General features: G+C 36.3%; 1 protein-coding gene across 6 annotated transcripts in view; it reads left to right on the top strand.

Annotated features, from left to right (window-relative positions):
* The window catches only part of celf1 (cugbp, Elav-like family member 1), a 70,427-nt gene that overhangs the window by 31,453 nt on the left and 14,658 nt on the right, over window positions 1-24,316 (top strand). For 2 of the 6 annotated variants that reach the window (XM_059351250.1, XM_059351241.1), the window contains 8 exons: window positions 3,988-4,036; window positions 7,806-7,940; window positions 9,799-9,878; window positions 10,845-11,006; window positions 11,143-11,209; window positions 12,309-12,431; window positions 15,713-15,829; window positions 17,568-17,753. In XM_059351250.1, coding sequence (XP_059207233.1) covers window positions 3,988-4,036; window positions 7,806-7,940; window positions 9,799-9,878; window positions 10,845-11,006; window positions 11,143-11,209; window positions 12,309-12,431; window positions 15,713-15,829; window positions 17,568-17,753 — 919 coding nt within the window. Of the gene's footprint in view, window positions 1-3,987; window positions 4,037-7,805; window positions 7,941-9,798; window positions 9,879-10,844; window positions 11,007-11,142; window positions 11,210-12,308; window positions 12,432-15,712; window positions 15,830-17,567; window positions 17,754-20,156; window positions 22,439-24,316 lie in introns of those variants that run through there. The other 4 variants (XM_059351282.1, XM_059351274.1, XM_059351266.1 and 1 more) reach the window with 4 other exon arrangements.

Raw genomic sequence — 24,316 nt, 5'->3', positions numbered from 1 at the left:
CAGTTTAGTTGTTAAAAGTGTAATACCATTGCTGGTGGTATGGTTAAGTGAAATTACCCCTTTTAGTAACCATTGATAGGTCCTGGAAAAGCTTGAAAATGGACCTTGACAGTCCTTGAAAAGTGTTTGAATTTGACCACTAAAAAAGTGTATGAACCCTGAAGTGGTCATTGGCGATTATTCAGATTTTACAGAAACTTGTTCTAACAAAAAACTGACAAAGAAACAATACAATAACCAATTGCATACCTCTGGCCATTGCTACTGAACAGAGGTCCCATCAGTTAGCACCAAGGTTATAATAGTTTTGGATTTTTCATTAGTTTTAGTTTTAATTTTGTTGTGATTTTTTATTTTCAAATTCAGTTATTTTTAATGAGTTTTTAGAGTGTGTTTGCTAGTATTAATATGTTTTTATTTTTTGGAAAATGCTTAGTTTTAGTTTAGTTTTTATTAGTTTTAGTTTTTTGTAATGGGGTATTTGTTGGGTGCCAGATTCAATAAGGTCACAATAAATGTTTCCTTTATTTCCTTTGTCTGATCCATCTCAGTCACAATAAGTTTATTAAGTCATAAAACCAGATAGAGGAAATAGATTTCATATCAACCAAAAAGGTTTACGTATGAAAAAAGTTGACAAAGATGAAAACGAAGGACATTTTCTCTATAATTTTAGTTAGTTTTAGTTTTGTAACCACACAATACAGTTTCAGTTAGTTATCGTTTTTTCAAAAACTCTCGTTTTTATTTTTATTTATATTCAGTTTCTAGTTTTGGTTAACTATAATAATCTTGGTTGTGACATGTCTATATTGGGAACTGGGTGAGAGTAGGAAAAAATCTAGAAAATCAGTAAACCTTAATTTCTTAGTAACGCTTCTGAGTTGTATTGTTTTGTGTCTCTGCTGCTTAGAAAGCTATTTCTAACTGCCTCAATAACAGATTCCAATGAATGTTCAAAATACTGTTTTTGCAGGAGCATTCAGTCATTGCCCTGTCACAGCTGACTTGGACACAGATTCTATTCTAAACCTTTACACATACATACATTGAATAATTTAAAACTGTTTAGCTCTTTAAGTATTGTGCTGCAACAATATTGCTTTTTTTCTACTATTTTCACTACTATTTTCACTCCCCCAGTAATATTTAAAGACAGGATTTCTTCTTTCAGCCCTTACACAGTTCTCTTCATCTCATGTTTAGCTTGCTTCTAAAATCACCAACGAGGTAATAGAAGCAGTGGTACTCCTCGTGGATGAGATGAGATGGTAAATGAATCAAATTTAAAGCTTTTCCATATTTTCCAATATTAAAAGGGACTGGGATTACGGTATCTTCAAACATTTCTTTAATTTACTTCAATTAGAAATGTAACTACTTCTGCATACCTTTATACCTCATTTAAGCTTTAAATAGGTCACATCATTTTTTGGATTGATTAATTCTTCACATTTTAAGCTACAAAAACTATTCAACTATCAAAACATTTTGCTCTTTATGGACATCCACGCTTGTATTCAATTTTTTCTACCTTAGGTAATACATTGCAGCTTCCACCTGCAACATACATTTTAGTGTTCAGGTTTTTAACAGTATATTCGATTTATTACAACATTTAAATATTCAAGATAGGGCTGGATAGCCGATATATTTAGGCTGAATATCGATATACGATATATATATTCCGATATTTTTGTCGCAAAGTGAGAGCAAATGTTCAGTCAAAGTCAAATATGACATGTCACAAGTAGTTTTATTGAAACCATTTATTTAAGTGAAAATAAATACTGTATAACAGGAGAACCTTTTTTTTTTTTTTTTTAAATCAAAGCTCCATAAAGTGCACATTAAAATAAAAATATATCTTAAATAAAAATAGCCTATGAAATAAAATAGGCCAATCTTTATCTGGAATAAATATATTTATGAGAAAAGAATAACGAACATTACAAAATAACTAAATATGACAAACCCTAGTAAGGGCTGCATTTATATATAAAGAAAGAAAAGAAATTGAACTATATTGATATATGCGATATGGTATAATTCCATATCACATTTAAAATGTATCAATATATCTTTTATATCGATATATTGCCCGACCCTAATTCAAGATGAATAACTAACTTTTCTACATAATAGAAAGCTATTTGATTTATTTCAGCTTTCACTTGCATTGTCTGCAGGAAATGCAGAATTTTTTTTGCTATTATTATACAGTTGTTAAAGGAAATTTCTCTTCCAGTGTTTGTTGCTTTGGTGCAGTCACAGATTACTAATAAATGAATGTTATTTTTTAAAATATTTTTCTTTTATTATGCTTTTAGCTCGCTCAGCTTTTCTCTTAGAAAGGCCATGGGTGCAGCTGTCTGTCTCTCCTCTGAGCAGGGTCCTGGCCCTGCCCGTGGTGAATTACCATACACAATAGATGAAAGCAGAATGCAAGAGACTGTCACACTAAGCTCCCATACTGCATTTCGCTGTTATTTATGGTGTGTGGTCTTTCCCCGCAGGCTGGGCTCAGTCCCTGGCCTTACACAAACGGAGCTCAGGGATTAGAAGAGAGACAGAAAGAAGAGATTCGGAAATTTGATGATGCCTGCACTCGTGTTGCTGTGCACGACAGCTTTGAAAGTAAAAACACCTGTGTGACAGCTGACTAAAACTAAGGATCAGCCTAGGCTAAATAGCTAGCCACTAGCCAATGCAATCACTTAAAATGCCTTGATTGGCCCCAATGCCTGTATTTGAAATTGGTTTAAGACATCCTTACCATTTTTATTCCTTGGCTTTTTAACTTTGCGTGAGTTTTGTGGTCCTCTGTGTCTTTTATTTATTTTACTATGTTTATCTGTTTGATTGTATTGTTTTATTTATAGCATCATTTTAGATTTATACACTTATTATTTATTGCTGATTGTTATATGGAAATGTTTGTTTTATTGTTGATTCTATGTACAGCACTTTGGAGATGTTTTTGTTGTTTAAATGTGCTATACAAATAAAGTGGATTGGATTGGATACAGCCCTACAAAGTCTAACTGCAGTAACTAGCAAAAGGTTAAACTGAGAAAAACTGCTTTAAAGTTTTTTTAACGTGTTTTAACTGGCCAGCCAAATGTTATAGGTAGGTCAGTCATTTTTATGCTAAAAAATCATGAAGCGGACACATGATGGACAAAAAAAAAACAAAAAATACACACTTCCAGTCTTTGTGTAGAGAGTAGAAAAGCAATCACAAAGCAGCCTGTTCTGCGAAAACAAGAACAAACAGCAAGAAAAATATGTGCAAATTCAGACTGTGGACCTTTTAAAGGCCTTTTGCTGATGCTAAGATGGTGTCCTTTGACCCCAAAAACGTAGTTACTGCATTGCTGTAAAAGGTTCTTATAGTAATGATAAACAGAGTACAGTAACTACAATGTTGTTGTCTTCTTTCAGCTTTTATATTTTGTTTTCAGTGAAGAAACATTTTCAAATTGATTTTGTTATAAGTTTATTTAAAAGTGTTTTAACAACTCCATTCAAAGATGTGTGAATTTTAGACTTAATGTTATAAAGAAATGTTATAGTTTAGTCTTAATATAATTTTATCTCACTTTTTACTTAATTACTATCTAGATAATAATTTCCATTTCAAATAAACTTATAATTTCTATTGTTTTCATGTTTAAATTAGTATATATCCAGAGCAGTTGAAATCTAAAACTTTGTCACAAGATAAAACGGGTTCAAGGAGTTCATTTTTGAGTTTTAATTTTGACCAAAATGTAGTTACTGCAGTTAGGCTTTCTAGTGTATAACAGTATCACAAGTGACCTTCATACTATGACTGCCTGCTGTACACCAACAATCATGCTAGTTCCCAGAAATTATTGACATGGACATGGAATCTCTGCAAACCTTACTGGAATACATCACACAACACAGATGTGCATATTTCATTATCATGAGTATTAATATATTATTTGTTGTTTTATTCAGATGCACCACCCAATCCAAATGAAGCCAGCTGACAGTGAGAAAAACAATGGTAAGGATTTTCTAGCATTTTCACCCTTCTTCTCTCTCCTTAGATACTAACAAAGTCTGTTCTAATGATAATGATAACCCTAGAAAAGCTTGTCACTTTTTATTAATGCCTAATTTATCAATGGCATCGGACTGGTGAAACTGTTAAATGACAAAATGACATAACTACAGCACTGTTAAAAATACTAATTTTGCGAGCTGTTCTGATGTCAACCTGTGACTTAATGGCTATAGATTTAGGGAACAGCTGTTACTAAGTAGGTATACACAATAAATTAAAATATTAATTCATATTCAGTGCTTCCCCTAGCCTGGCTATCGCCAGACTAATCACAAATGAAATTAGTCTGGAAACCAACCATTCATTTCTCCGTAGAGGAGGCGTGGTTTACGATCCTCCAGAGCCATTTATTGGGCGCTAAGAATGTCTATCAAAAGCGTCTGTAGGTAGCTCTTAGCCAATTGTATCAGTTATACCAGATGACGTATGTAGAGCGACAGAAATTAATGTTTACATAGCCAGACTAGCTCATCTCAGCTCACGTTTTTCTGCAGCATGTTCTGACTCTGGCTGCTCACTGTCTACCGGCAGTGTTGGTGTGTGTGTGTGTGTGTGTGTGTGTGTGTGTGTGTGTCTGTGTGTGTGAGCAAGAGAGTGTTGCTTGCTGCTTTGCTTCTCCAGTTCTCGCTTTCTGCAAGATTCTTTATTTTTACGCCTTATTCCCTCTCATGTCATTCAGCCACACACATCCACTGATTTTATGGGCAATAAACAAGCAGCTGCGGGTCTCTGGGCGGCTCCGCTGTCCCCCGGCAAATCCTGTCGGAAGCAAGGCTAAAACATCCTTTTTGGTGGTGAAACAGGAGTTTCAAGTCAAACGTTGTACTTCTTTTAAAATCAACTTGCGCTCTAAAATTTAAAATGCCGTCTACAGCTAAAGGGAGTTTCATGTCTGCTGCAACCATGTTGGATCCGTAAGAAAACTACAAAACTACAAGCTTCCATCTGTCGAGTAGTACGCGTCATCGTCTTGCCGTCCCTCCCCATTCTGTGATTGGATCCCTAAAACAGGGCGAAGAAACGGCCATCGTTGCCAGACTGCCTGCAGGTTCGAAATGAAATTCAAGCGCACAAGGCAGTATGGGTATACCCAGGCTATGCTTCCCCTACATTCATTACGTGCGTCGCTGCTGAAATTTCTCATGATCAACAATATCAATTCCCCACTAATGGGTTAGGGTTAGGGTTAGGGTCATCAACGTAACGGCAACATAACACCAACGTAACATAAACGTAACGCCAACGTAACATCAACATAACGCCAACATAACATCAACAAACACCAACGTAGCGCCAACGCCAACCTAACATCAATGTAACGGCAACATAACATCAGCGTAACGCCAACGTAATGCCAACTCAACGCCAATGCAACGCCAACGTAACGTCAACACAACATCAACATAACGTCAACGTGACATCAACGTAACGTCAACGTAACGTCAATGTAACATCAACGTAACATCAACATAACGTCAACATAACGTCAACGTAACGTCAACATAACGTCAACGTAACGTCAACGTAACATCAACGTAACGTCAACGTAATGTCAACGTAACGTCAATGTAACATCGTAGCTCCTTAGGGCAGTGAGCGGCAGTGTTGCCAACTTATCGCTAGATTTAGCGACTTTTCAGACCCCCCTAGCGACTATTTTTCAACGAATTGACTAGCATCAAATCTAGCGACTTTTCCTGGTGTTACTGGAGACTTTTGGAGACTCGTTCTTACTCTTCTTAACGAGCTCTGTGGTCTTAACCCATTTGGGCCTAACACTCCTGGAAAAAATGCCTGTAAAACCTCTGGGTGATTTTAAAATAACCCTAAAACCTGAAGTTTTTCTGGAAATTCAACAGAAGTGTCAACGCTTCCTACTAAATAATAGATTTTTCAGCCTCTGTAGCAGATAGAAATGAAATTCAAAAAGTATTTGAGAGCTTATACCTGTGTCTTTCATGAGAAGTTGAGTTTATTTGTCCAAACCTTCAATAAAGTTAAAAAAATAATAATTTTGTTGCATTGCGACACTCCCACATGTATTCTGATGCATTTCATTGGCCGAAAATAGGTGGAAAAAACTACAAATACTACAAAACGACTTTCCCGCTTTCCCGGCCTTAATGGTAGAATAATGCAACAACGCCCCCGGTTTTAATGGTAGAAATGCGGTAATGCTTTCCCACCTTAAATGGGTTTAACCCTTAATAGGGCACTGATTGAAATACTTGCAAATTCCAAATTTCAACTCTAGAGAATATTGGAGGATATTACATACTTTCAGAATGTGGAATGTGTAAGAAAACATCCGGAACGGTGGAGAGGTGTCATATTTTGAGAAAAAAGTTTACGAGATTAAAGTGGCAAATCTACAAGAAAAAATTCGCAGATTTATGAGATTTAAAGTGGTGAATCTGCAAGAAAAAAAGTAGCTTTTTTCCACTTTTTCTCGTAAATCTGCTACTTTTTCGTACAGATTTGCTACTTTAAATCTCTTAAATCTGCGACTTTTTTTCTTGTAGAATTGCCACTTTAATCTAATAAATTTGCAACTTTTTTCTCTAAATAGTACTAATTTTTTTATTCATACTTGTCCCTAATATGCCTTCATAGTGAAGTTCTCCTCGTACAAGTCACTGAAGTTTGTACGACTGTTTCTTGCAGATTTTTTTCAAAAATTTGTATTTTTACATTAGAGGTCAAGGTCAATAAAGTTAATATTATTATATTATTATCATACTCATTGGTCAAAGGTCATGGTGTCACTGTCTGTTACGTAGCCTGATCTTTGCTAATTAGCTGGAAGAAATCCATTTTGATATCCACTGAAGTTACCAAATATAGTTCTTCACCCGATAAAGGGTTGATTGTAGACAAATTCCTTATCATTTTTCTTGTCGAAGCAACAGGGAGCCACTGCAGATGACCTGAAGAGCCACATGTGGCTCCGGAGCCTCAGGTTGCCGACCCCTGTCCTAGTCCAAAGCCCTGCGTAAATCCTACCAACTGCAGTTTGCAAAGGAGAAGTGTTGCTTTTGTCCTGCATCAGTTACAGGCATCTGTTAATGGGCAGTACAGGAGGAAAAACTTCATCAAGCAAAACCTGTTTCAATGTTTACATGGGCACCTGAATATTGTTCTTTACAGACCTGAAAAATGTTGAATGTATTCTTTAAGCTGCACAGAGCTCAGAAGATATTGTTCTGGACTTCATTTATGTCACTTTGATGAGATAAAGTGCAATAGAGTGATAAAAAATTAGGGCAGGGACTTTAACGCGTATCACCTCAATGCAAAACATATAGCAGCTAGCGGCTAGTGTGATAGCTAGCGTGGATTGTGTTTTACTTAAAAAACCTGAATTTCTGAAATGTACTATATTTCTAAATATGCTATTGCTACACTTAATGGCAAAAACTGCACTGGTCTGTTGGACTTGAACAAAAATAAACAATATTTTTGTTGCTTAAGCTTATGTATTCAGTCATTATTCAATGGTATACTAAAGATCCATGTGAAAAAAATTACTTCTCACTGTTCTCAGGTCAAATATTTATATGTGATTAATTAATTACAAAGCCTCTTATTAATTAGATTCATTTTTTTAATCTAGTCCCGGCCCTAATAAAAACACATGTTGAATGTTACATTGCACCGTTTACCTTGACACAGAACAGGTGTGTTTGATATTTTGTTCTGTTGCATACAGCAGTGGAGGACAGGAAGCTGTTTATTGGAATGATCTCCAAGAAGTGTAATGAGAATGACATCCGACTGATGTTCTCACCATATGGACAGATAGAAGAGTGCCGGATACTTCGAGGCCCTGACGGACTGAGCCGTGGTAAGGCAGATTCTCTTCTTTACACAGACACTCGCGGAAACATACAAACAGAACAAGAACAGCAACACTGATACATAGATAAAGAAAAATTATTAAAATCATGTAAATACAAGTGCATTTGGAGACAAAGGTACCTAAATAAAGTGACTCTGGTGTCAGCATGTCTATGTTAACTCTCTGGAAAGTGCCGGTGTATTAATTCTTCATGACTTAAACGTAAAAACCAAGCAAAAAAAAAAGTAAAACTGTCAATGAGGTCAAATATATTTAGTATAAAATATACAACTAGATGTTTTTCTCACTTTTCCCTTTAATATGTTATATTTGCAACATTTAAAATTCTTCACTGAGCATGATTGTGTTTTGAAAGTAATACGTTATTTTCAAAATCAGATTTTATGGTTTGTTTTTGTTTCCTTTGGGTTCAAAATATAGATCCAGTAAGTGAAAGATCACCATCAGTGGCATTCTGTCAAGTGTTAAGAAATGCATTGAGGAAACCTTTAAAATGAAATTATCTGACTCCAACACTAAATCCTCACCTATTTCTCTGCGCCGGTCGTTTGATGGGGAATGATGAGCAGGAGACGTCCCAGTTCTCAGTTTAACTTCATTTTATTACAATAAATCAAGAAATGTGCAGTTACAGAGTCTCTGGGTTCAATCCACAGGTCCCTGATTACACAAAAAGGCAGATCAGTTCATGAGGTCTGGAACAAGCCACTTTCCCTTGAACCCTTTTTTATATCCTAACAAAGTTTTACTAGGAATGTAGGTAGATCTCTTCCAGAAGTCGGCTCCTTCCGCTGATTTGTCAGTTTAATCATTATTGTGGACACGTCATGTCACCAAGCAGAGAAGACTGTCCGTGACCTGACCTGTTAACAAAACTTTCAAAACACAAACTCCTGCCTTGATATGACTTGCAGAGATATTATTGGAGACAGATTTTGCAACGTCCATATAAAAAATAAAACATAAAATAAATCTTTTTGTGATAATAGAATCTTACTCTAAGTAGGACAGAGAAAGTTAAGCAGATGGATGAAAAATGTACTAATGTTGGATGTATTTAGAGTAATCATAGTTTAAAAAAAATGTTTGCACATGATTGTTGAATCAAAACATCTTGCATGATTAATCTATAAATGCACAGTGAGAGGTTACACACACAGTTAGTGAATTACACACTCATAGATAGTGACCTACGTCAATCAGACAGTGACCCCCATCCACAGAGACAGAATCACAGATTATTCTAACACAATTCACTGAAAAAAGCTGCTATCTAAAGCCGAAGTAGGCAGAAAAAAACCCACTGAAGTTGAGGGAGACCTGCTGCAGCTCTTCCCTCCCTTCTTCTAAGAAAGTTGTTTTCAAAATGGCAGCCTAGTCACAACCTTTCTCATTTTACAGCCGAAAAGTGCATTAAAAATATGTTTCTGACAAATAGAAGGAAATTGCAGTCATTGGCATGATTGACAGTTGCAAGACACCGCCTCTCTGATTGGTTGTTTTCGTTCAGGTGCGATGGATTCTTGCAAATGCCATTAGGAGCACAAGGAGGAGACAGAGGAAAATTATTTTTTTCTGAGATTATCTATCTCATGTTCTGCTGTCACAATATAGTAACCGTTTCAGCAAATATGACAAATGATTTATTAATTTATATTAAAGTGACCCACTAGGGGTGGTATGAATAGACATAACAGTGACAAAAAAACAAACAAATCCACATTCCTTTCTCTCTGTATGATTGTGCCCATTGTCCGCATTCATGTGTGTCATGAGTTGCAAGCAGATACACAATGGAAAGAGTTGAAGTGAAGTCATGATGCATTGCTTTTCTCTCTTTCAGGTTGTGCATTTGTGACATTCACAGCGAGACAAATGGCCCAGTCAGCCATCAAGTCCATGCACCAATCCCAGACCATGGAGGTGAAATTCAACTTCACACTAAAATTGATTTCAAAGTTGGTGCATTATAGTTCTGCCCTACAAAGTCTAACTGCAGTAACTACATTTTTGGTCAAAATTGAGTTATAACTACAAATTAACTCCTTGATGTCTGTTTTATCTTGTGACAAAGTTTTAGATTTCAATTTTCCTTTATTTCAGATAAATATTTATATAAAAACCATAAAATCCAACTCAAAACCAAGCAGTAATTGTTCTTACCATAGTCTGCTTTGGATATATTTACTAGTTTAAACATAAAAATAATAGAAATTATAAGTTTATTTGAAAGGCAATTTTTTATTTAGATAGTGATGAAGTAAAAAGGTGAGATAAATGATATTAAAACTAAAATATAACATTTCTTGATAATATTAAGTCTAAAATATGCAAATCTTTGAATAGAGTTGTTAAACACTTTTAAATACACTGATAACAAAGTACATTTGAAAATGTTTATTCACTGAAAACAAAATATAAAAGCTTAAAGAAGACAACATTATTGTAGTTACTGCACTGTTTATCATCACTATTAGAACCTTTTACAGCAATGCAGTAACTACATTTTTGGGGTCAAAGGTCAAATAAATTACCATGACTTTTAGCATATAAATGACATCATCAATACATGTAGAAATAAGTGTTGTATCACTTACCTACATGTAACCCATTTGGCTGGCCAGTTAAAACACGTTAAAAAACTTTAAAGCAGTTTTTCTCAGTTAGACTGCAGTTAGATTTTGTAGGGCTGTGTTATAAATTGCACAGAAAAAATATTTAAAGCAACAGAGCTTTTTAAAAAAGTCTCAATTATTTGACCTGCTCTTAATTTCCAAGTTAATGATGTATCAGTATTTCTGATTTCTCATTACACTTCTTGGTATTTCAGTATTTATATCAGTACATCAAACTGTCAGAGTACAAAGCATTTCCTTTGTCTGTGTTTAGGGCTGTTCATCACCCATCGTGGTGAAGTTTGCAGACACTCAGAAGGACAAGGAGCAAAAGCGCATGGCCCAACAGCTGCAGCAGCAGATGCAGCAACTCAGTGCTGCTTCCATGTGGGGAAATCTCACTGGTCTCAACAGCCTGGGGCCACAGTACCTAGCAGTGAGTGTGTGTTTATAGGGCCTCTTAATGTGTTCATGCAAAATGTAATGATAAGCCTGGTGATAAAGCAATTTCCCACGGTTAAACTTCCCTGTCACTTCAACCTTAGCATTGGTGTGTCTCATCTCTTCTTTAGCTCTACTTACAGTTGCTGCAGCAAACAGCCTCTACGGGGAATGCACTTAACCTGCACCATGTTTCAGGTAACGCCCAAACACATGCCTTAACCCACAGTCCACAATGAATTATCATGCAGTCATGTAAGACATGAGTATGTGGCGAGGTTATAATACTTTTGGATTTTTCATTAGTTTTAGTTTTAATTTCGTTGTGATTTTTTTTTTTCAAATTCAGTTAGTTTTAATGAGTTTTTAGAGTGTGTTTGCTAGTTTTAATTAGTTTTTAGAGTGAGTTTGCTAGTTTTAATTAGTTTTTATTTTTTGGAAATGCTTAGTTTTAGTTTAGTTTTTATTATGTTTAGTGTTAGTTTTAGTTTTTTTGTAGGGTGCGGGATTCAAAAAAGTAAATAAAAGTTGCCTTTTTTTCCTTTGTCTGATCCATCTCAGCCCCAATAAGTTTATTAAGTCATAAAACCAGAGAGATGAAATAGATTTCATATCAACCAAAAAGGTTTACGTATGAAAAAAGTTGACAACGACTAAAACGAAGGACATTTTCACTATAATTTTAGTTAGTTTTAGTTAGATGTGTAACCACACAATACAGTTTCAGTTAGTTATCGTTTTTTTAAAAACTCTCATTTTTATTTTTATTTCAGTTAACGAAAATGTTTTTTTCAATTCTAGTTTTCATTAACTATAATAACCTTGTTTGTGACATGCTATGTTGGCAACTGGGTGAGAGTAGGAAAACACATAGAAAATCAGTAAACCTTACTTTCTTAGTAAAGCTTCTGAGTTGTATTATTTTGTGTCTCTGCTGCTTGTAACCACAAAATACAGTTTCAGTTAGTAATCGCTTTTTTTTTAAACTCTCGTTTTTATTTCAGTTAACGAAAGTGTTTTTTCCATTCTAATTTTCGTTATTGTCAGTTTTTTCGTTAACTATAATAAGCTTGGTATGTGGATATGTGTTGTTGGTTGAATAATAATCTCAGTTGTTGTTTCTTGGTTTGTAAGAGGTTCGTCGTTCCTCTGGATGTTTTCAATGCCCAGCCATAAACCCACATAGCCAGCAAACTCCACAAGAGAACATGTCCATATATACTGTTTTACACATACTATAGTCATCAAAGCAAGAGGCACATTGAGTATTGAACTTAACTATGTGTGTGTCTGCTAGGTCTTAATGCCATGCAGAACCTGGCTGCTTTAGCAGCAGCAGCAACTGCCACACAGGCCACGCCCACAGGCTCCAGCGCAATGACAACATCTAGTAGTCCACTAAGTGCTCTAACAAGCTCAGGTAAAAGAAATATACAACTACAGTACTGTTTAATAGTCAAGTAAGCGGGATAAAACCCCCATTACAAAAATGCTGCGATGCTGTGTAAAACCTAAATAACACAATGTGATAATGTGATAATCCTATTTGACATATGTTCATTTGAAAACTGTATGAAGACAATATATTTCATGTTTGACCTTATCAACTTCATAGATTTTTGTAAATATGTGCTTATTCTGAATTTGATACCAGCAACAAATTAAAAAAAAAGTTTGGACAGGGGCAACAAATGACTAATTCCACATTCCACAGGTACACTGCAAAAAAAGGTGTGTCTAAAAACAAGATAAAAACATTAAATCTGAGGGAAATGATCTTGCTGCATGGACAGATAATTTCACTTGACAAGATTACTTAAATTAAGATTATTAAATCTAGAAATAAGCATGTTGTACACTTAAAATAAGAAATTAACTCTTAGATTTAGAAGTAAGTAATAATTTATTTATCTTATTTTAAGCGTACAACATGCTTATTTCTAGATTTAACAATCTTAATTAATTCTTTGATGCACAACATGGGTCTAAAGTGACCCGACAGAGTTTTTATGTTCTATGTCTTTGCAATAAATTATTTTCGTCATTCAGTATTCCAGGTTTTCCTCAATTAGTTTGTTTTTGATCATCATACATACTATTTTTTATGTTTTCCTTTATTAATTTTGGAATAATTTAATTAATTAATTTTTCCCTCAGATTTAATGTTTTTATCTTGTTTTTAGACACACCTTTTTTTGCAGTGTAAACAAGTCAAATTGTAACAGGTGATCGTATTTTGATTAGGTTTGAAAGTAGCATCCTTGAAAGGCTCAGTTGTTCACAAACAAGTTTGGGGCGAGGTCCGTGTTCTTCAACCTCTCAAGTAGCTCTGCATTAAAAACCCATTGACAGCCCACATGATGATATAAATGACATTACTGTATGGGCTTAGGAACACTTTGGAAAACCGCTGAAAACATGGTTTGTTGCTGCATCTACATATGGTACAGTATGACTGAAAAGTGTGCTGTGGTCTGAGGGTTCCACATTTCTGACCTGTTTATGGAAATTATGGACCTTGTGTGCTGACGAGTAAAAGGACTGTCCAGATTGTTACCAGCATAAAGTTCACAGGTCAGCATCTTTGATGGAGTAGGATTTTTTTTTTTGTGGCATGGTATACAGCAGGTGAGAGGCACGATTCATGCAAAAGGAGGTACAGGTATTGGGGCAACTTATGCTGCCATCTGAAACAGCATCTTTTCAAGTGACATCCCTGTCTTTTTCAGCAAGAAAATGCCAAGCCACATCTGCATTTGTTTCAACTGCATGGCTTTGAAGAAAAGAGTGCAGACCAAGGTTATAATAGTTTTGGATTTTTCATTAGTTTTAGTTGTAGAGTGAGTTTGATAGTTTTAATTAGCTTTTATTTTTTGAAAATTCTTAGTTTTAGTTTAGTTTTTATTAGTTTTAGTGTTAGTTTTAGTTTTTTGTAATGGGCTATTTGTTGGGTGCCAGATTCAATAAGGTCACAATAAATGTTGCCTTTATTTCCTTTGTCTTATCCATCTCAGCCCCAATAAGTTTATTAAGTCATAAAACCAGATAGATGAAATAGGTTTCATATCAACCAAAAAGGTTTACGGATGAAAAAAGTTGACAAAGACGAAAACGAAGGACATTTTCACTATAATTTTACTTAGTTTTAGTCAGTTTTGTAACCACAAAATACAGTTTCAGTTAGTTATAGTTTTTATAAAATATCTTGTTTTGATTTTTATTTCAGTTTACAATATTGTTTTTTCAATTCTAGTTTTCGTTATTTCGTTAGTTTTCGTTAACTTTAATAACCTTGGTGCAGACTGACTGGCTGCAGTCCAGACTCTCCCACTGAATGAAGCGCAAAATATGACAGAATCAGAATGATTATATATTTACAATAAAGGTTATGATTTTAGTGAATTACATATATTGTCTTTTTACAGTTTTCAATTATCATTTTGGCCCAGAGAGCTGCCGCTCACTGGATATTTTCTCTTTTTGGGATCATCCTCTGTAAACCCTAGAGATGGTTGTTAGATCAGCAGTTTGTAAAATACTCAGACCAACAACCATGCCACGTTTAAAGTCACTCAAATCACCTTTCATCCCCGTTCTGATGCTGACTTTGAACTTCAGCAGCTCTTTTTCACCATGTCTCCATGCCTAAATGCATTGAGTTGCTGCCATGTGATTGGCTTATTAGATTAGATTTGCGTTAACCAGCAGTTGAACAGGTGTACCTAATAAAGGTGCCAGTGAGTGTATGTCAAATATGATTAAGCAAATGGTTGGATTTTGAATTGGGTTTGCAGTTAAGTAGACATTAATGGTATGATGACATCCATGTGAGTCCACAAAAACCTAGCCAACCTAACCAAAATCATCATCAAGAAAAACATGGATAGATATCAGCTGATAAGAGTTTAATTTAAGAGCTGATATCTAGACATTTCCATGGTTTTCTTGATAATAACCAAAATTATTATGCAGAAAACCATGGAAAATGTCTAGATATCAGCTCTTAAATTAAACTCTTATCAGCTATTGTTGTTGTTATCATTATATTTGTCCAAACAAATGTTTAGTTGTACCAGGCATTAACATAAACAAGAAATTGAAGAAAACTAGGGTGGTGTAATATTTTTTTCCATGACTGTATATTGATATGTATATATTAGGGTTGTCAAAAGTATCAATACTAAAAAAAGTATCGATACTAAAACGTAGTATCCGAATACAATACTCATTTTTAAAAGTATCGATCCAACAACTTATTAAGCAGCTAAACCATACAACCTCAAAATATTGTTCTAATTGTTATTGTTTATTGTATTTATTTATTTTTTGCACTACCTCAAACCTGAAGCTTGTTATCATAGTTGCAGTTTCTTTTTGCACAACTGTTTTTTTATTATAAATATTTAACCTGTGGTTCTGTTAATTTTTATATGTTGCATTTTTCTTGTTAATACAAATTTTTCTGTTAAATTTTGGGCTCTTTGTTTTTATCCTTGCGGTATCGAAAATGGTATCGAGTATCGAATATTTTCCTGAGTATCGGTATCGGGTTGAAAATTTTAGTATTGTGACAACCCTAATATATATATATATCTGCCAATAATCAACAACAATTTCTTATCAAACATTAATTTTCCAACCACTACTACTGTCAGATTGCTTTTGTATTTATTACAATATTAACAGTAAATGTTCTCCAAGCAGGCTCCTCCCCGACTTCCAGCAGCAACTCATCAGTGAACCCCATGGCTTCTTTGGGAGCCCTGCAGTCTCTGGCTGCTGGTGCTGGAGCCAGCCTCAACATGGGCTCCCTGGCAGGTACTAACATTAAGCTGAACCCCATCCCCATTTACACTGATTAGATTGAGCTTGATGTAAGTCTTTCTCTTTTTTTATTTACAGAGCAGACAATGTAATGTGAAAGTGTGTTGATGTTAGCTGCCTGTAATTACCACTTAGTTTTATGCTGCCAATACAATACTGACCTACAAAGCCTAACTGCAGTGACTACATTTTTGGTCAAAATTGAGTTATAACTAAAAATGAACTCCTTGATGCCTGTTTTATCTTGTGACAAAGTTTAAATTATTTTAGAGAAATAGTTATATAAAAACCACAAAATCCAACTCAAAACCAAAGCTGTAATTGCACTTACCACTGTCTATATATATATATATATATATATATATATATATATATATATATATATATATACTAATTTAAACATATGATAATAGAAATTATAAGTTTATTTTTAAAGGGAAATTATTATCTAGATCAGGGGTCTCAAACTCAAATTACCTGGGGGCCGCTGGAGGCAGTATCAAAATGACCAAAAAAGACAGAAAATGACAGAAAAAAGACACAACATGACCAAAAAAAATACACAAAATTACTTAAAGAAGACACAAAATGACCAAAAAAGACAAAAAATTATTTAAAAAAGACACAAAATTACCAAAACAAGTAATTAAAGGAACCTTCCACACACAACACGGTAAAGTGCCATTCATATAAAACTCACATTAAACGTCACGAAGGCCGCAATTGGCCCGCAAGTTTGAGACCCATGGTCTAGATAGTGATGAAGTAAAAAAGTGAGATAAAATGATATTAAGACTAAAATATAACATTACTTTATAATATTAAGTCTAAAATATGTGGATCTTTGAATAGAATTGTTAAACACTTTTAAATACACTGATAACAAAATCAATTTGAAAATGTTTATTATATTATTTACAAAATATAAAAGCTGAAAGAAGACAACAATATTGTAGTTACTGTTCTCTGTTTTTGCATTACTATTAGAAGCTTTTACAGCAAAACCAGAGTGCAGTAGCTACGTTTTTGGGGTCAAAGGTCAAATAAATTATCATAATTTTTTTGCATAAAAATTACATCATCAATACATGTAGAAATAAGTGTCATGTCACTTATCTACATATAACCAATTTGGCTGGCCAGTTAAAAAAACTTTAAAACAGTTTTTCTCAGTTTTACCTTTTGTGTAGTTACTGCGGTGAGACTTTGTAGGGCAGAATAGTGAGAAATCATACAGTCTACCAGTATGAAGGCAAAAATTAAGCCTCACTCAAATGTCATCCAGGTGTTTAAAATTGTGTACTTATAGCAGGAGAGTTGTAAGAGAAGTTAAGTTGGCCAGTACTCTGATATAAGGTGAATATCACTGCATCAACTGAATTCAATTTGACCTCCAAGTCTCTGATACTAAGTATCAGAAACTGTTTATTAATGAATACTCAGAGAGAGCACTTGATGTATTGGAAACAAATCCCTGTGACTTTGTATTTTCTGTCTAACATGAGAGGTCTGCAGTATTTTGTTCAGCAGTTCAGTTTTTTCACATTACTGGTCATGTAAAACATCTCTGAGTATTCAATAAAGTGCTTTAATTATTATTAATAAACTTTATTAATAGTTTAAATAAACCGTGACACTGACAATGACTCTTTTTAGTGACAGTATTTTTAGATTATTATTGCGTTGAGCTCAGCGCCAGTTGGAATGATTGGATTTTGTAACTGTGATGTAGGTATGGCAGCACTGAATGGCAGCCTTGGCTCCGGAGGCCTGTCTAATGGTTCAGGGAACACCATGGAAGCACTGAGCCAAGCCTACTCAGGCATCCAGCAGTATGCTGCTGCCGCCCTGCCCAGCCTCTACAACCAGAGCCTACTGTCCCAGCAGAGTGTCTCAGCCGCAGGCAGCCAGAAGGAAGGTGGGTTCTGTGGGCTGAGGTCATAAAAAAGGGATAAGAAAGGGACAAACAGTACAGTAAAAGGAGAGGGCTGTAAAGAAAACAGAGGGGGCTGGGGGCTGTTTACTGTATTACCACTGCATGAGCATGCTTCAAAATGTTTGAGTTCGGTTCAGTTCTGGAGTGAAATTGACAAAACTAAAAACTAAAACATCCAGAGCTGCAAGCTAAAATGTCAGTTGTAGGGTAAAACACTTTTCCTTACTTGCCTTTTTTTAAATATAAACTGACCTTTTCAATAGGTTGCCATAGACTTTGCAGAAAAGAAAGCAAGTTAACAGTGACAACTGGGTGCAAGCGTACTTAATGCTTGAATCCTAACTTGACTTCAGATTGTTGTGGGCAGGTTGGTAGAGATGTGTGTGTGCTTGTGTGTTGACATCACCTCTTGTTTTAAATCTGCTGCATCAGCCAGGGACAGTCGCAGCACCGGTAAGACGTCACAACCTTCACTCTGACATGATGTCAACCCCACTTTAAAACCAGCTCAAGTCCCTCACAGGAGGCTTGTCTTTTTAAGTGCTAATGCTAGCCCTCCTGTATGCTCTACTGTCATACTCATACTCATTTTAATTTATGTCATATGATACTCTATAGAACCCCAGGGGTCGTGTGGTGGGCAAAATATGATTGTGGAAATTCAGTAAGACAGACCATGCACACATAATCAATTGTGTGACCTAAGCAAAAAAAAAAATAAATAATAATAATACCTTTATTTATATAGCACCTTTATAAACAGCATTCACAAAGTGCTTTGACAGAACAAGCATGGATAAAACTCAAAAATAAGAAACCAATAATGAAAAAAAAAATATATATATAAATATACACACACACACACACACATATATATATATATACACACATACATACACACATTTATACATATACACACATACATACATATATACATATATATATATATATATATATAAATATACACATACATACATATACATACACACACATAAATATATATATATATATATATATATATACACATACATACCACACAAGTTACAAAGACCAACATCACATGAATGCAAGTCTATAAAAATGTGTTTTGAGAAGTGACTGAAAAGAATTCACTGATTCAGCGAGCCTTAGGTCCTCAGGCAGATGAATTAAGGAAATAACATGAATAGTCTCATTATATGTTTTGCTGTCCTTTATTGCCTGTGGCAGCACCTGCTCTTACACACACACACACACACACAAGAGGAGAGTCGAGCGGCAGCGACTGGACTACTTACATGTGCATTCAAGCTTGGTGGGCAAAAACCCCTGTGTGACAGAGACAATGTGACCCAGTAGCTGAAAAAAATACTGTGATCGGACCTGATGCCAAGATGAGATAGGGAAATTGCGAGTTACATTGGTCAGTGAAAAAAGAGTTTCCCTATGAGCCAGCAGTGTTTCTCCATGACAAAATATTTGCCACCACAGCAAAAAGGGAAAAAAACACACGCAAGAAACTTTTAACATATACACTGTAAAAAATGTCTGTAGATTTTATGGTGAAAAACTGCTCAACCATGACAATAAAAGACTGTAAAATGATAAATGAGTTTATTCAGTTTCAGTAACAATGAAACACTCTAAATGTATGTATCAGCCAAAACTACGTTCTAATATTTAATGGTAAAATCTTTAATTTATGTGGCATTTATAAAGTATTTTCTTGTCAATTATATGGAAAAACAGCGTTTCTTTTGATGGAAAAACTTTTATTTATACAGTAAAAAATGGAATAAAATGGCAATCTTAAATGTAAAATCAACAGTGCCAATATCTTTTTACCGTAATATTAAAAAAAGTTCTACCGTATTTATTACTCTAAAGTTCTGGCAACCACAGCTGCTGGTTTTTTAACCGTAAAAATAACAGTTTTTTTTACAGTGTATATATAATGCTAATTTCCAGGTTTATGTATGTTCACACGCTATAATGTTCCAAAGAAACATTATTTTTCCCAATAATATCTGCCATCAGAATCACGCCTGAATAGCGCCTATCTGTTGAAGGCATCCCTCCCCCTCTAGCCTGCTCAAGAACTCCCTAATGGGTAAGGGACCCCCACAATCTCACTCCACAGCACTATCATCATGGATGTGTTGGAGACGCCTCCCTAGCTTTCAACGGGCTAGGACCTAGTGCCAGCTATGTAGACCTAACGGAAAGAAAGCAAGTTGAAGCTGGAAAAGGTTTTTCTTCCACATCTAATGCAAGTCAACAAACACCAGTCATAAAGGTAACATGGCCTCTTGAAATAGTGATAAATAGTCATTGTAATAAACCTGTGTAAAGAGTACACACATTTATGAATCAAGTTTTATTTTAACAAAGCTGCATCTCTTGCAGAGGATCCCTACCTGCCTTCATCGCTGTGGACTACTCATGAAAACACAGCAACTGCACTGCAAACAGCAGCAACATACCTGTTCAAAGGGCAAGAGATCAGGACCTCCAATCTGTGCTGCTGGAGGAAGAAATTATGAGAGTGAAAATGGAAATGGAGAAGTTATAGATTGAACAGGAGAAGCTTGAGCTTGAGAAATGTAAACTTGCCTTAGAAATCCAGCTGTTCGAGCAAATTGCCTGCTTCATAATCAAGAATGAGTGTTTTTTTGATGAATAATCCCATGCATCCCGTACATCTAAATACATATCATTTTCTGAATAAACCCCATAAATGTAAAGCAAAAATAAAAAAATAAAAAACAGTCTTAGGCATTGCCCTCATTTAGGATCCTAATTGCCTGAGGGTAGAAGTTCTTAATAAGCCTCTCAATGCTAGCCTGGTGTATCTCATACCTTCTTTCTTTCTCCTTCAACAGGGAGAAAAGGCAGTTGTACAACCCGAATTCCAAAAATGTTGCCTAAAACATAAATAAAACAGAATGTGATAATTAATCCTTTGTGAAAAAATTATCCATCGAAAACCGATTGAAACTGGCCTGCCCACTAGTCTTTATAGATATACACTCTGAATTCTGAATTTAATCCATTCTGTCGTGTTTATACATTGTCCCAACACTGCCCTTGCAATTCTTTTTGGTAATAGAAATGCACAGCATTTTAGGAAAGGGAGCGTGTCTATGTTCCCCGGGTCCTATGTTCCCCTCTTTGTATGAGACTGGGGAACATAGGACCCTTTTTCCCCGCTTTTCCCGAAAAGGGTCCTATGTTCCCCGGTCTGTTACTTTTTCCACCATTACTGCCAAATTCCATGGCAAATAGGCGTTTGTAAGCCTATGGGCTGTTTGACGCACATATGCAAATAGACCTAAACGAGGAAAGATTAGGTCAGGGGTGGCAAACCTGCAGGTCTCGAGCTAATCCTAATGCCAACCCTAACCCCAACGCCAACCCTAACCCTAACGCCAACCCTAACCCCGCAACAGTGGAGAGTATATGACCCTTTTTCAGAAAAAGGGTCATATGCTCCCTGGTATGTATTGCTACAGGGGAACATAGGACCCTTTTGGGAAAAACGGGGAACATAGGACCGTTTTTCTTAAAATAGAACATACGTCCCCGGGAACATAGGGAAATTCCCAGAATTTCTGCTGTCTAAGTTAAAACAGTCTCTTTTGTGCTTTTATCACCGTGGACCCACTGATACTAGGAGGGGCATAGTTCTTTCGCTGCTTCTTTCCAAAGGCCACTGTCAGCTTCTTTGTCTTGCTGTCATTCAGGATTAGGTTGTTGTCCTGACACTATCAGAACAGGTCTCCTACTTCTACTTAGGTAGGTACCTTTTCATTATAATCTGTGATCAGGCCCACCGTAGCAATGTCATCAGCAAACCTTCAAATCAAACTAAATTCAATTTTATTTGGATGGTAAATGGTAAATGGACATGCACTTATATTGCGATTTTCTAGTCGCTTTGCGACCACTCAAAGCGCTTTACACTACAAACTGCACTCATTCACCCTTTCACACACACATTCATACTGGTGGCAGAGGCTACCCTAAACGGTGCCACCTGCCACCATTGGGAATTCATTGTCACACCGATGAACACAGCATCGGGAGCAATCTGGGGTTCAGTATCTTGCTCAAGGATACTACTACTGTAGGCTGCCATGGTCAGGGATCGAACCATCAACCTCCGCTCATCAACTGAGCAACACTCAACCTATTTATGTAGCCTTTTGTGGAAAAAAGTGCTAACTAAGTGTAAAACTTCTATATACATTGACCAACCACCACATTAGGTACACCTTGCTAGTGCCCTCTTTTTTCTTCAGAACTGCCATAATTCTGCGTGGCATAGATCCAACAAGGTGCTGGAAACAATCGTTAGAGATTTTGGTCCATATTGACATGATAGCATCACGCAGGTGCTGCAGATTTTATGATGCCACTACATCCCAAAGGTCTATTGGATAAAGATGTGGTGACTGTGGAGGCCATTGGAGTACAGTGAAGTCATTGTAATGTGCAAGAAACCAGTTTGAGATGATTTGAGCTTTGTGACAGAGCACATTATCCTGCTGGAAGTAGCCATCAGAAGTTTTGACTTGGTCAGATTTCTAGATATAAGAGTGGCCCTATCCAAAGTCGGAGGAATGCCATCAGAGTCTTCTAATCAGACCAGGTTTTCCCCAGAAAGTCCTTCAGTTATCTACAAAGCCACATTGTTGGGACATTATTGGGACACCACCTTGACAGCCAGAGCTGAAATAATGACATGCGGTTAAACATGCCAGCACTGGTCGGATTTGGCAGGGGTCCAGAGAAAACTACCAAGTTTGACAATGTCTTTGCATATGTACACTCTTACCGTCAGTTTAATAACCTGGTATTCACATGTCATCTCCCATCCAAGTACAGACTGGGCCGACCTTGCTTTGCTTCCAAGATCAGATGAGATTGTCATTGCTCAGGGGGTACTGGCGTAAATCTGATAATGGCGTTGGAGTCAAAAGTGGCTACACAGTTGTGGGTGTGCAGGAAGTACAGCAGGGGGCCAGAATGGAGCTCTGGGGGTTAAGGATGAGGGTGGAATCACCTGTTAGTAATTTAAGGATATATATGCACTGTTAGGTGTTAAATCCCAGAGCCTTGAGCTTTGTACTAGGCCTGGAGCCTAATAACCTATATCAGTTTAAGTGAAGTTAAAATAAACACACTTTGTAACGATCAACCTTGTCTGTTCGCTCTTACAGGCTGCATCAAATCAGGCACTGCGGCACAGTGCTAGTCTTCCTATTATTTCAACGTTGGTTTGTGCATTTTTTTAAAGTTCACAACATTATGTCACAGAAATGGACAGTTTAAGATACACAGCTCTACAACCCTGACCTAATCGCTGCATCGTCCTGGTGATTTATACAGATATGCAATGATGATTGCTGGGTATATCTCTTTGATCATGATACACACTTAGATATGGTATACAGTAGCTACTTTTGGCCCAAAATCTGTAAAGACCAACAAGTTGAGCCAAGAAAGTAGTCATGTCTTTTAAACATAAAAATAGCAGTAAGAAAAGACAATACAAAAAAGAACAGGGAGAAGGTAACAAAGCTTTTTTAATAAACTGACACCAGCCCATGTGTGATGGTGTGTGCGTGTGCAGGCATGCATGTGCTTCATATGTAGCTACGAGCATGCAGGCATCCAGGAACCATCATTATAGCATGCACTGTGGCCTGTTGTAACCGTCTTACACCACCGCAGGCCACTGACACTTAACTGGGAAATGGACTAAATTATGGAGTGCTTCTCTAGTCTACAAAAGCACTTTGCAACACATGCCAACAATCCCATACTTATACACTGATAACAGAGGCTGCTATGCTAACTTGTGCATCAGAAGCACTTGGTTCAGTGTCCTACACAACAGCACTTTGACACCCTCTCTGCAGTAACTGATCCTACAAAGTAACTTGCTTATGTAGTTAGAAAGCTGCTACCTAAATAAAATATCTGGACAGTACTGTGTCCATGTTCCACAGGGGAAGTGTCATGCTGCTTTGCTAACTGGAATCGGGAGCGTGTCTATGTTCCCCGGGTCCTATGTTCCCCTCTTTGTATGAGACTGGGGAACATAGGACCCTTTTTCCCCACTTTTCCCAAAAAGGGTCCTATGTTCCCCGGTCTGTTACTTTTTCCACCATTACGACCAAATTTCATGGCAAATAGTCCTAACCCTAACCCTGACCCTATTTAAAAAGTCAAACAATGAACTGCAAAGTAAGCAGAAAGTAGCTGCTGTGCATGCAACGGTAGGCTTGCTGGCCATGCTGAGAGTCTATCAATCTTTTCTCCCCAGTATGTATTGCTACAAGGGAACATAGGACCCTTTTTGGGAAAAATGGGGAACATAGGACCTTGGATAACCCCCAGAAATCATGGTAAATCCTAAGAGCTAAGGCGAGCAAGCCCGCAACCTAGCACCTTTTCTTATTGTTGCATTATAGTTGCATTATAATTAAATAATTGGCCTAAACTTGAGTCTAACCTTTCCTATCTAGTGTGTGTGTGTGTGTGTGTGTGTGCCCAGTGAC

Source organism: Centropristis striata, chromosome 2 (genome assembly GCF_030273125.1).
Source record: "Centropristis striata isolate RG_2023a ecotype Rhode Island chromosome 2, C.striata_1.0, whole genome shotgun sequence".
In the NCBI taxonomy this organism is placed as follows: domain Eukaryota; kingdom Metazoa; phylum Chordata; class Actinopteri; order Perciformes; family Serranidae; genus Centropristis; species Centropristis striata.
Note: the sequence above shows the minus strand (reverse complement) of the source record. Positions and strands in the feature narration are given on the sequence as shown.